At 28.8% G+C, this 13,077-nt stretch overlaps 1 protein-coding gene across 2 annotated transcripts in view; it reads left to right on the top strand.

Moving 5' to 3' along the window:
- LOC108903651 overlaps positions 1-13,077 on the top strand; it is a 28,597-nt gene that overhangs the window by 11,785 nt on the left and 3,735 nt on the right. For both annotated transcript variants that reach the window (XM_018705894.2, XM_018705893.2), the window contains exon 2: positions 8,691-8,816. In XM_018705894.2, coding sequence (XP_018561410.1) covers positions 8,691-8,816 — 126 coding nt within the window. The remainder of the gene's footprint in view (positions 1-8,690; positions 8,817-13,077) is intronic.

Raw genomic sequence — 13,077 nt, 5'->3', positions numbered from 1 at the left:
CAAGAGTTTTCTATTACAAATATCATCAGGAAGCTGTAGTTTAATTTTTATAGATTATACACGCCACACCCTGTATAATAAGATTCAATTGATAGAACAACAACATACAATAACTGTGGACCCGGGTGCAAGAAGAAAATAAACGGCAATATGTTAATCGTTCAGGAGAGGAAATTATTTAGCCAAATGATGTCATCACATCATTTGGCTAAATAAGTATAACCTTTGCATTTGAATTAGCAAATAACTGACTAAAAATAATCTATACTGCAAGAACTAGATATATGCATTTGTAGTTATTTATTTTTTTGCATACTTATATAAATGGCCTATAAAAAGTTCAATAAAACAACGCATATGTGGTGCAAGAAAGGTATAAGTGATATATATTCTTATACTAAGGGATAAGTGATTTAATCTTATACAGTTCGGTTTCTGATAAGCACATTTTTTATTTCATATTTGCTAAGGTAGAAAAAACATTTTTAAAACTTTATCTACAATAGTCTCATTTTTCAAAAATAACCCCCTTCTTGCACCAGAGTCTTCCAGTGTCACACAAAAAGAAAAGTTTTATATTACTCTCAAAATTGTGTGATTGATTTCATAATTTTTTGTTGTATTTTTCCATTTTTTGAAAATGAAGTACTTAATATAAAAATCATTAATACATTTACTTTCAAACAGTTTTTTTACAGAAATCCTAAATTGATTGTATTTCTGAAAATTAAAATTCGTTACATTAGATTATCATTAGAAGTAGTATTTTTATTTTTATGATATCAAATTGGAAATATTTTAATGTTTTCATGTTTTTATTTTTTATTTATAATTATGAACAACATAATGTAAAATTAAAAATCCACTGTACCTCCTGTGGGATTGTTAATAATACTTGTAATATCAATAAAAAAACAAAAACATGAAATACTTGTTTCTGAATTATATGAGTGAGGCTTGTTTTTATTACTTTTCTTACCATTTTTAATATGCTTATAAATACAGTACTTAACAGTTGAAAATTAAAAATAAATAACTGTTATATCTTGCCTTACCAGATTTATGTCATCAAACCATTAGCAATATTTAATTAAAGTTCAAATTTTTCTTTGAGTTCATTTTGATATAATTAACAAACAATTTAAAGAATTATAAATTAAATAACAAAAAACTTGAACCACTAGAACCAGTTGGAGGTTATTTTTAATAAAATTGTTCAATATCATACTTACATGTAAAAACAATAAAAAAATTAAATATTTCACTTTCTATAAACGTTTTGAACTTTTTTGCATGCGCTTTTGACAAAATAATAGTTGAATAAAAAATTGTCTTCTCAATAAAGTTTTGATATTTTTTTAAAATAAAGTAGAAAAAGAGTATTGTTTTTAAATAATAAATAATGGCAGGTAAACAAAATAAAAACGAACTTAAAATTTTTAATTTTCAAATAAGATAAAACACAAATAATTTTAAAAGACGCTCAATCTTAAAAGTAAACCAGATTTCGAAATATTTTTACGTTTTTATAAACAAATCAAATATTTTAAATGTTTGATACAATAATGTTAAATAGGTTGATTAAGTTGCCGTTTTGGAATTTGAATAACATTGATTCTAAATTTGCAATAGGATCATTAGAAATATGTGAAATCTTGATCAATGAAACCACGTTTTTAGAATTATTAGAAGAACACAAATTAAATATTTGCGCAAATGTCTGGAAAGCTATACTTTCTATAGCGGTTTATATGAGGCGATTAGCTAGTCTTGTTATCTTTGGCGATAGAAGTTAGAGGGATTTTAAAATTTTAGACTGGAGACAAAATGTATGAACACTTACAATGATTTATTGATAGGTTAGTCTTGTTAACGAATATAAGGTGATAAAACATTAAGCTATATAGTGCAAAATGATATTAAATGAAAAATGTAACACATTTTCTCAGTTTAGTCTACAAATTGACATATTTATCCCATGAACTTACGATAATATAGTGTATATTCCCAATAGATATTACAGAGTTTAATTCAAATTCATAGATGTTTTTATGTGACAGAGGTGAAATAGGAAATATGGCATGTATTTTTAGATGCATTCTATTTCATTGGTTGTTGCAATCAAGGCAAATGCCACCATGGGTATTGCATTTATAAGTATAATTTTTTCTAAGTACCTACTCACCACAAGTACATTGGTGGAAAAATGTGTGGAATATGCTAATTTTATTCTGGTAAATATACATTTTTACGTATATATTTTATACTCATTTCATTTTTTTTGTGTACGGCAATTAGTAATACACATTGTTATTTGAAGTTTCTAGACAGAGGTGTTTAACCTAGTTGAACAGTTTGCTTCCCCACTTTGCTAAACCTAATTTCGTCCACTGATATTATAACGTTAAGAAAAGAAATGCATTTAGATACATTACATAAAAGTTAAGAGAGAGTAGGAAGTAGGGTCGTATATAGAAGTATGTACTATTGATTCTTTCATCTATAAGTGGAACGATAAGGAGAAAGCACTTTTATTTATGTATTGCTTATTGGAAAGGCAAACAAACTGATTCCTGATGCTTCATTATTAATATCTGAAAACTTCCTGCACTCCATGTTTCTTTACCTATGCTTTTTTTTTAAAAGCGACATTACAGGGAAAATTTTTGACAAAACTCATTTAGGTACCATTTAATGGAATGATGTAATGTAAAATATAAGTGATATTGGGGTCCCACAGGGAATAGTTTTTGCACTGTTCTTATTCATTATTTCTATAAATGATCTCAGTAAAACATTAGATTGTAAATTCTTTAAAACGAGAAGGATCCAATGTAATAATCATGGAATATGAGCCACCATAATGAGTTTAAAGATTGAGTATACAAAGGTGTCGTAGAAAGTGGTTTTCATTTTGTTAAGTTTATTTTTTGTGGTGCTATTTCATACAGCATTAAAATAATAGATTGTGAAAAATAGGAATTATAAGAAAAGCTGTTATCTTGACATTTAAAAATTGTTATGTATATAATTCTGCCACTATTACAACAAATCTTCAAATGAGCCACCATTTCTTTTTGCTCGTAATTTTCCTGGTAGGGACATCGCAAACAATTTATATTTTTTTTCCTCTGCTAGTAATTGTCTGGCCTGTGTGCTCTCTACAGTGTTCTTGTGCCCAATCATCGGAAAACATTCTGTATAAAGATGCGACGCCTCTGCATTTTACTAACGTTCATCATGGATTAGCAATAGATTACGTACATACAGTATGTCTGTTTTTTGTGTTAATATCCTATTATATAAAAGTAGGCTAGCGGTATCACTATTTTTTATTGGTATGTACCATTTGACAAGTATTGGTTTTGCATTAGTACGTACCTACACGTGGTCTGTTACGATTTTTTATATAGGTTCAATTTTGAGAAATACATTTTAGAGTTTCTTTTTTATTGAAAAAACAAGGCCATAAAATTATTATACATTCCCAGAAATAGTTGTGTACCAAATTTGAGGAAAATACATCTACTAGTTATTTTGTAGAAAATGCAAAATAAAATTTTTGGAGTGCATCTAGGATAACATGAAATCAAAAACACTTGCCCAACGTAACAAGAAAGAGTATTTAATTCGTTGCTAGAAAGGTACAGTAAAACAGTAAAAAAATAAATAACTAACTTAACAATGCAAAGTATATATTATTCTATTATTACTATTTCCCATTTAATAACCAAAGATCCACAATATTTTTTTGATGGGTGTGTTGGTTTTTAAGGGCGTGAAGAAAAAAATAACAAATAGATACTTCAAAGGGGGACGTAGTTATGAGATTATTTTTTTTAATAATAAAAATAGTGGCGCTTCTTGACTTCCATACCGGAAAAATTAGGTACAAAGCATTGAAAATAAAAATATAATTGAGTAGTTTTATTTTAAGTACTATTGAAATATAGGGAAAATGTACTCACCATTATTTTTTATAGTGAAAGTTCATTATTCTGCTTTTGTCCGAAATAAACTATTCAATTACATTTTCATTAAAGTTTGGTATTTTTCGCATCATTGATTTTTGCCAGTGCTACAGTCAATTTAAACATTTACATCACACCTCAGCAAATTACGTTTATTAAGAAAAAAGGCGGTGAATAGCTGTTATTTGGACTAAACAGAGACCAAGATTCATAGTAAATATACGTTACTCCCACACCGTCTTTCACTGCTGTGTGACGGAAACCATAACCACCGCTGTAAACACTTTACAGTTGTAGAGCTACGAGGAGCCCTCGTATTCAGAGTTTTGCAAACGACTTTTAGAAGTCGAATTAAACTTACTGCACATTACAAATTTAATATTTTCTATTTAATGTGTTTCATAAGACTAATATATTAATTATGTAGATAAGATTGTAAACTAAATTTTACATTAAATTTTTTTACTATGAAAATTTCTAGAGATTTCTAGATTTCTTTTTTCTTCTAACATGTTTATCTGAAAAATGCACCCGTATAAAATAACCAAAATAACCTAGGCGTTCGTGGCAATGTGATACCAATACACGTTAAGAAAAATTGGACTTATTTTCTCTCAATTTCACTCAATAATGTATCAATTTCTGTCCACACCCGATTGAGTGAAATTTTCCTCTATTAGTTTAAGTACGACTAGAATTTTTTACTACTGGAACTATCAGCTTTACTTCAAATTACTGTCTAAAATTAATAAAACAATTGTTACCTTTTTTGTAACAAAAATCCAATAAACATGCTTCAAGCTTCATTATGACACAATTTGAGTGTCTGTCAATGGAGCAGTTTATTGGGCATCTGTGATTAATTGTAAGAAAGTTTTGGGCATAAATTATTACCAAATCTTTTTAGTTAAAGAGTAGATCTTTTCGGATATAATCGTTCGAGGGAGAACATTAATATTGCACTTACGAGATATTATTTACACAAAAAATAACAATGTGACTGTTTAATGATCTGGCCAAACACGTAAATCGGCTACAGATTTAAACACATTTAATACATTTAATATATTTAATACAATATTACTATACTCTGTTTGGAAATGAAAGAGAGTAATAAAACCCCGAGATAAGAACCGGCATATTAGCACGTGGGCGTGACAGATAAATCCAGTCTTAGAGCTGAATATACGAAGACGTGCTAGTGCAGTAGAGTAAAATTCGACTTGTGTTTAGTGACTAAAGTACACTCATTTTATTTTAAAAAAGAAATACCAACACTAAACAAAATTTTAAGTGAACTTTCAGAGGACAACGATTTGCCAAAAATCAATAGAAGCAAATTATGGGCCGTCTTACGAGAGTTGAATTGTTGCTGGGAAAAGGAGAACAGGAAGTCAGTTCTTATCGATAAAGATGAAATTATTTGTTGGCGAAGATCCTACTTAAGATCAATTAGAAAATTCCGTGACGAAGGGAGGAATATTTATTATCTAGACGAAACTTGGGTCAACGAGGGATATACTGTAACAAAAGTATGGCAAGATAAAAATGTAAAAAGTTTTCGACAAGCATTTTTAGATGGACTTTCAACAGGGTTCAAGGCACTTTCTGGTAAAGGGCGAATATTAAAAGTGACACATATAGGTAGTGCCAGTGGTTTTGTAGATGGCGGTTTACTTTTATTTGAATCTAAAAATACAGGTGACTATCATGAAGATATGAACGCAGATGTTTTCGAAGAGTATTTTACACAGATGTTGGATCTTATTCCTCCCGGGGTCTGTAATTGTCATGGATAATACCATTCACGGCAGACCGAACGGACGCCTACGACTGCTTGGAGGAAAGCCGATATAATTCAATGGTTATCCGGAAAAAAACATTTCTTTTGAAACAAATATAGTGAAAAAGGAACTTTTGACATTTGTCAATCTTAATAAAGATCAGAAAAAATATGTTATCGCTGAAATGGCAACAAATCGCCAAATAACGGTACTACGAATCGAATTAGTCTGGGCGCAGGTAAAAGGAGATGTAGCGCGAAATAATACGACGTTTAAATTAAGTGATGTGAAAATTTTGTTAAAAAATTCTTTGGAACGAGTAACTGCAGATAACTGGCAAAGATGTATACATCATGTACAAAAAGAAGAGGAGAAAATGTTGGAACTCGATAATTTAATTGACGTTACTGTGGAACCTATCGTTATCAATCTAGGAGACGAAGATAATTCATCAGAATATTCAGAGAATGAATTTTAATATACCTACTTTTTTATTTTCTTTATTATACATTTATACAACACTACATTTACTCACCATAATTTGAATTTTCAAAATACATATATTTTTGTGTGGAATAAAAGTCTATTCATTAAATTTAAATAGATATTTTGATAATAATATTGAATAATTTTATTTGAATTACTAAAAACCCTCTTCACCAGGTTATGATGCTTAAAGTAGCCTCATGTTTTGAAATGCTGTTTTTATATTGTTTACTTATAAGAGAAATTGAAGCGGCATAGACAAAGACGGATTGTCGGGGATTAAATTTTAGCTACCTGCTACAATTTAGTATAGTCCGATCGCACGAAGACGGAAAATACATAATATAAAAATATTAAATATAAGCACCAGTACTACATTTATTTACGATTTGCATACATAATGAGCTTTTATTACTCTCTTTCATTTCTAAACAGAAATAGAATGTTTAGTTTTATTCTATAATAATGGATTTATTTATATTTTAAATGTATTTTATATGTGAACAGAAATGTTGTTTATATTTATATACAAAAACAGCAAATATTTCTTTAGTAGGTGTGGTAAATATGTGACGGAAATTAATACATAATAGTCCATATGATCACTTTCATTATTTTCAATGACTGTTACGAAAATCATCTTATTTACATTATAAACTATTAACACACTCGTAAATATGTCTAAAAGGTAATTATTACAACTATCACTTTCACAGACATCTAGAAGATGTTAGATTAGTCAATTATAAGACAATTAATATACCTTTTAATTCCACGGGGTGTTCCTTGTTCAAAGTTGACATAATTCTTTATAAGATATAATAACTTGAATATGTTTTTTAATTATCTCTAAACTAGTTCAATGCCTAATTTGAAATACATATATTTGGTTATCGGTAACTTATCTTTATACACAAAAAAATGTGTTACGCGAAAAATTTTTCGAGAACAGTCATTTTTACAAGTACATTACCAATACTCCCACATGCTACATAGTGACTTGAATTTTCCTTGAGAAAAAAAACTAACCAATATATTTGTATCAAGGTGGTTATAAAATACGTAAGTTTTACGCAACCAGTTTTCTTTTGATTCCCAGTCAATATGACGTGAATAAACAAAAATGTGTATCAAATTTGTTACTACAACAAAATGGAGGGTCATCAAAATATCCAGTTTGAGCGTTGCTCGTCTCCTGGCATCGGTGTTTAGCCATAGTGGCAGAAATAGGCCGACGTAAAATAACCAAAAAGCTAAAAGCCAAAAAATTTGACAATTTTTTTCGTTATTTTTATAAAGAAATAATATTATATAAAAGAAGGTAATTATTCTATGAGTACTAATAATTATTATGATTCGAAAAAATTCTTTTAATTTCTCTTTTTACCAAATTCATTCTTATCACAAGCGTTTGCAACTTTTTTATTTCTCAATACAATTAAATAATAAAAGTAATAAAAAAATGTCACAAATAATTAAATACAAATGAAGCCAGCGTGGTCATTATTATCTTCATTTACAGGTACACCGTGAACGAAGTCGCATGCAATATTTATTCAACTACCGAAAAATTAATGCCGTATAAATTAAATTATAATCTATTTTAGGTAGTAACGTGGAATAGTATTTGGTTTTACGAATGCAGTTCAGTAGAAACATATTTTTATTCAATTAAATTTTAAGTCTATGATTCATTTTAAATGAACGATTTTATTTAAATTTAAAATTCGTTTTACACGTATAATTAACTTTGCGGTTTAAACAAAAACAAAACAACTACTAATTAATTTTATCACTAGTTCCCAGACTTGTTTCAATTTAAATACGGTAAAGTACCTACAAATTTCTATAAAGCACTATAAGTTGTCAAAAAGAAAACAAAGCCATAGATAGATAGAGAGATAGATAGAACTATTAATTACGTTTTGAACCTGTAACATTAATATGCTCATCAAAAATACAAGCACAGTGAATAACTAAAGTACGTAGAAATATTTTAAGATGCGAATCTTGTCATATCAAGAAGTTTGTATGAACCAATAATACTTTAAATGGTTTAGTTCTTGATATTCAAGATATTAAATTTTCGTTATTCATCTACGTAAATATATCTAAAGATGTTTAACGAAGAGTGATAAAACTTAAACTAGTGAATTAATTAATTGTAAGTAAAAACTTACCGCAAAATTTCAATGTAGGTACTTATTAAATTAAATTTCTTTGGGACAGTTAATTTTCCAATTTCATTATTTCGCAAAATGAGCCAGTTTCGAGTTACTATTCTTACTTCTTACTATACAGTAGCCCTAATACTACTGAAAAAAGTGATTTCCTAACTCTAAGGAATCACCTTTTGAAATTTACGTACTTAAGTTAGACTTTGTATCAACACACCCCATACAAGTGTATCAACAGTTGCCAATTATATTATACTATAACCTTTTTTTAGGTTTTGGTATACGTGATGGATAAAATCGTATGGATGCTGTTAATAACCGCCTTAACGACACAAGCTTTACAAATTGCTGGTGTCATAAATGCTCCTAAGGGACTACAAGAAATTACATATACTCAGGTAAATATCACCCACCGATAATATAATTCCCTGTAAATTTGTTCAAAGGATTTAAAAAAAGTTTGACAGTATAGGCAATTTTATATCAAGTGCGATATATTTCGATATCAATTATGCACACTTTTATTCTCTAACTCCCCACCCCAAAAAATATAATTGGAAAAATAGGACAGGCATAATGTATGTTCTACATGCATCTACATCATCTACATAACAATGTCTCTTCCTTTTTCAGAAAAACTGGAAATTAAGTTCTTTTGGTTAGTATTTATATTATTTGCATTCCGATGTATCGTTTACAGTCACTGGCCCGTGACATTTCGGTTCTTGATGTTTAGGTATGAGTCGTTTCCAATGTCAAAGCCATTGATTCAGTTGGATTTATTTACACTTTTTTGGATTTTCATTGCTTCCTCAACTCGGCTAAAATTTGCCTTATAGTAAATCGATCTCGTAGCACGTCTTGGCAAAGTTTGACCCTATCTTTCTTGAAGTATCATACACTGTATTAATATTGTGCTTCCTTAAAGGGCAATCTAATTCATTGTATATCCTTACATATAGGTACTTAAATGTCTTAATATTTCTGTTAGTATTTCTATTTTCTTTGAGAACTGATCATAAGTGATATAATTCCTGTCGAAGTGTTCCGTTAGATAGTCCTTATGTTGACGATATTTTGTTCCTGACCCGAATGGTGACGTGGTTGGTTCCGTGTGCCTCAGTGTGATATCCAGTTTGCTTTTGACAAGGAGATCTAGGAACGAAAGAATACCACTTTGATCCAACTCCGTAGTAAAGCTGAGTTAAAGTCTGAGAGAGAGGAATGAATACACTATATTTTATTTAATCCTGTTGGCAAAATGTGCCCCTAGAATAAAAGGGTCAACTGTTTATCTAATGTGGATTTGAAATATTTCTAGTGTTCTTTGCAAACTCGTTAATAAATTTAAATATTGGTTGTTTTATCGTAACTGCTTAAGTATTAATCATTAGTAACAATAACAAAGAGCTGTTCAGTTTAAATCAATATCAGCAGTGGATATGTAAATGTTACGTAAACTTTTACTTACCTCGTTGAGAGAAATTCTGTTGAAAGTAGAATTTCTAATGTTAAGTATCTCTTACGGAAATTCTGACAGTATTACACAAACTTGTATGCACCCACTTACGAGTACATTATTTTAAGTGTACAGGAAACACATAACTTTTACCTAAATAATTTCACTTAAGTAAATTAAATTTTATGTTTATAAAATATTTGTAGTGTTAACAGTAAATTCTCAGAAATAAATGATAATGACAATAATTGACAAAGCAAAATATGATAAATATGGGATGCCCCTTAATTTAACATCTTGCTTAACAAGAGATTAAATGGACTAAAAGTCAATTTTGACTCCTTACGAAGATACACCTCAAAAAGGCTGTGACTATTATTTAGGACATTAATTAACATATGCATTTAATAAAGTGAGTTACATTTTAAATATGTAATGAGATTGATTTCTATATTTTATTTTGTAATTTGTTACAGTTCAGTGTTTAAAAAACATTTGAAATTTCTTCTTGAAAATCATATAGTTTATCAAAATTAATCATTCAATGACAATAACGTTTTTTCATTCATAATCACACTTTCTACAATGTCACTACAGACCGTAGACAAAAAAAGAACAAACTATTTTTAACAGATGTCTATGAAAACACTTCTGTAATATATATTTTAGTGACTGGGACTACGAATCACCAATAATAAAAATATACCAAATTAGGTCAAAGTGTCTGCAACTGGTTTGGTCTTCTTCAAGATGGTATATCTTCTTAAGAAGTCAAGTCACACCTAGTTCATTTCGGCCAAGAAATATTTACATTTGGACATATTTAATTCGAATAGAAATTCATTTAATATAAATTATTGTGGGAAAATGATTACAAATTTTGAAAATTTGAGTGAGTTGTTTAAAAGTAAGTAAATATAAGTATACAGTTACACTTACCAATACCAAAACTTATAAGAAGTATAAATTCCCTTTTAAATTCAGATATTACAGAGAGCATGTTGTGTGTTTCATCTTATGAGCCAACTCTGCAGATATTTCTGAATAACGTTTTAGAAAAATTCCTAACAAATAGTAAACCTTTTCATTAAACCAAAATAATTGATAAAACTGACGAACTTATTTCTTTGCTTAAATCATACAAACGGATCTCCATATACTATAAAATAAAGAGCGTCCTATTAAAAAAAATGTCGGTAATGTTATAGGTCTGTTACAGCTCAAAAAAAAAATAGAAAATATTGCAGAAAAGTGACAATTTCTATTTACTAATTGACCTGTACCAGCGATTTTTTAAAATCTGCAATGGAAAAAAATGTTAATTTTGAAACACAGTGTATATGTTGGTATCTAGACATTTTATATACAATTGTGGATGGTGAAAACTTAAACATGCTAGTATTAGTTTCAGATCAGAATTTAATTTCATGGAAATGTTGTACTGTCGTTACTAGGAACCAAGGAAAATATTTACGTTGTTAAGTGTCTTCAAAACAGTATTTGGTTTTCTTAAAATTTCATATAAACATGTTTTTATCAGTGGCTACTAACCAACAATTAATAACGTTCAATTCTCTTGAAAATAACCAGTCAACTTCCTGCTTATTTGAACTTAAAATGTCACTAACCGTTTAAAAATGCATACTAATTGGCGTTTTTATATATTAAAAATTTATTTGTTTATTTAAAAAATAACCCAATGTTAAACGTTACTGATTCAAAAATAATATTTTAGAGAGCTGACTGGTTTCTTACAAGTTTACATTGAATTGTTATCCTAAAATGTTTTTCGAATAGCGAAAAATATTCTGCAATATTTTACCGTGGCAAATATTTTTTTAGTTATTTCATAAATATTTGTCGTCCATAACTATGGTCATAAATTTGACCGTTCTTGAAACAAGTTAACTGAATCTAATAAAAACAATAGGTGGATAAAACATTTCCACCTAAATTTTAACACAATGCTCATTAATTAGTGCATTATTTTTAATATTTTAAGAGTTTTTAAGAAAGAAGCAATACCATTTCTATTCATTCAAATCTAGGGTATTTTTCAGTTAAAAACAGGTTTTAAGTAGTGTTTTGAATATTTCTTTTAACATCAAATATCAATTATACTATGTATGTCATTGTGTTTACCTAAAGAGTAATAATAAATTTGAAATACTTCATTGAATAACTGTTGCGTACTTCATTGATCTGTGTTGCTAATAAAATGTTATAATCAATGAATCAATACATTACATATAATGTTACATTGAGAATAATTGAAGATTAAGATGGAATAATTATGGCTGTTCCAAATTCGCTTCTCACTACAGGGATCTCGAAACCGGTAAGAGATACGAACTAGCTTAAATGAGGTCGAAGTTGTGTAATCAGGGTACCAACATTATGCCTCTAAAAAATCAAGACTAACATGAATATTTGAAATAAACTGAAATTTTGGAAATCCGTTTTTGTTTCATTTCAGCCTTGTTTGAGGTGATATTGAAAAAAGAAAAACACTTTCTCATGGCAACTTTTTGCCCTTTATCGATTGTCACAATCAATTTTTATATGTACCGTTCCGTCTCTCCAGGACAATTCAAACAAATTCCGATCTCATTTTTTTCAGGATATTCATAGAAATACATCTGACATGCTCTTTCACAGTTGCGGTTACAGGTATAATAAATTTCGATGATATTACGCAGACCTTCATTTTCAACCTTTGCCAAAACGGAAATGTTTTTGAACATTGAATTAAATTTTTTAAAGTATAATATTTATTTGGCGTTTTGGTTGTTCATATGCATTTTTAAGAATTAATTTGTTATAATAAAATTAAAATTGTAATAATGTTTTAATTTTGACGCAACAACTTATCTACTTATGTATGACTTACGTATCGACTTATGTATGATGGTAATAGTTAATAATAATAAATGTTTTATTGTAATGCGTGGTGGTAATATTTAAATAACTAGATGGATTTCACACGGTCTAACGACACTTACAATGTGCGATAATTCAATAAACATAGAAATCCAAATAAAAAATTTAGATAAATTTGGAACGAATACACTGAAGATGAATTTTTCGAGAAAAAATGTCTGAATCTGGTTCTGGCTGATGCAGTACAGTATTGGAGGTCGTGAAGGCTTGCAAAAAATGTATTAAAATTTACAGGGCCGTATTTAAAAAAACGAAGTTGA

The sequence above is a fragment of the Anoplophora glabripennis genome, unplaced genomic scaffold, assembly GCF_000390285.2.
Source record: "Anoplophora glabripennis isolate ALB-LARVAE unplaced genomic scaffold, Agla_2.0 scaffold56, whole genome shotgun sequence".
Classification (NCBI taxonomy): domain Eukaryota; kingdom Metazoa; phylum Arthropoda; class Insecta; order Coleoptera; family Cerambycidae; genus Anoplophora; species Anoplophora glabripennis.
Note: the sequence above shows the minus strand (reverse complement) of the source record. Positions and strands in the feature narration are given on the sequence as shown.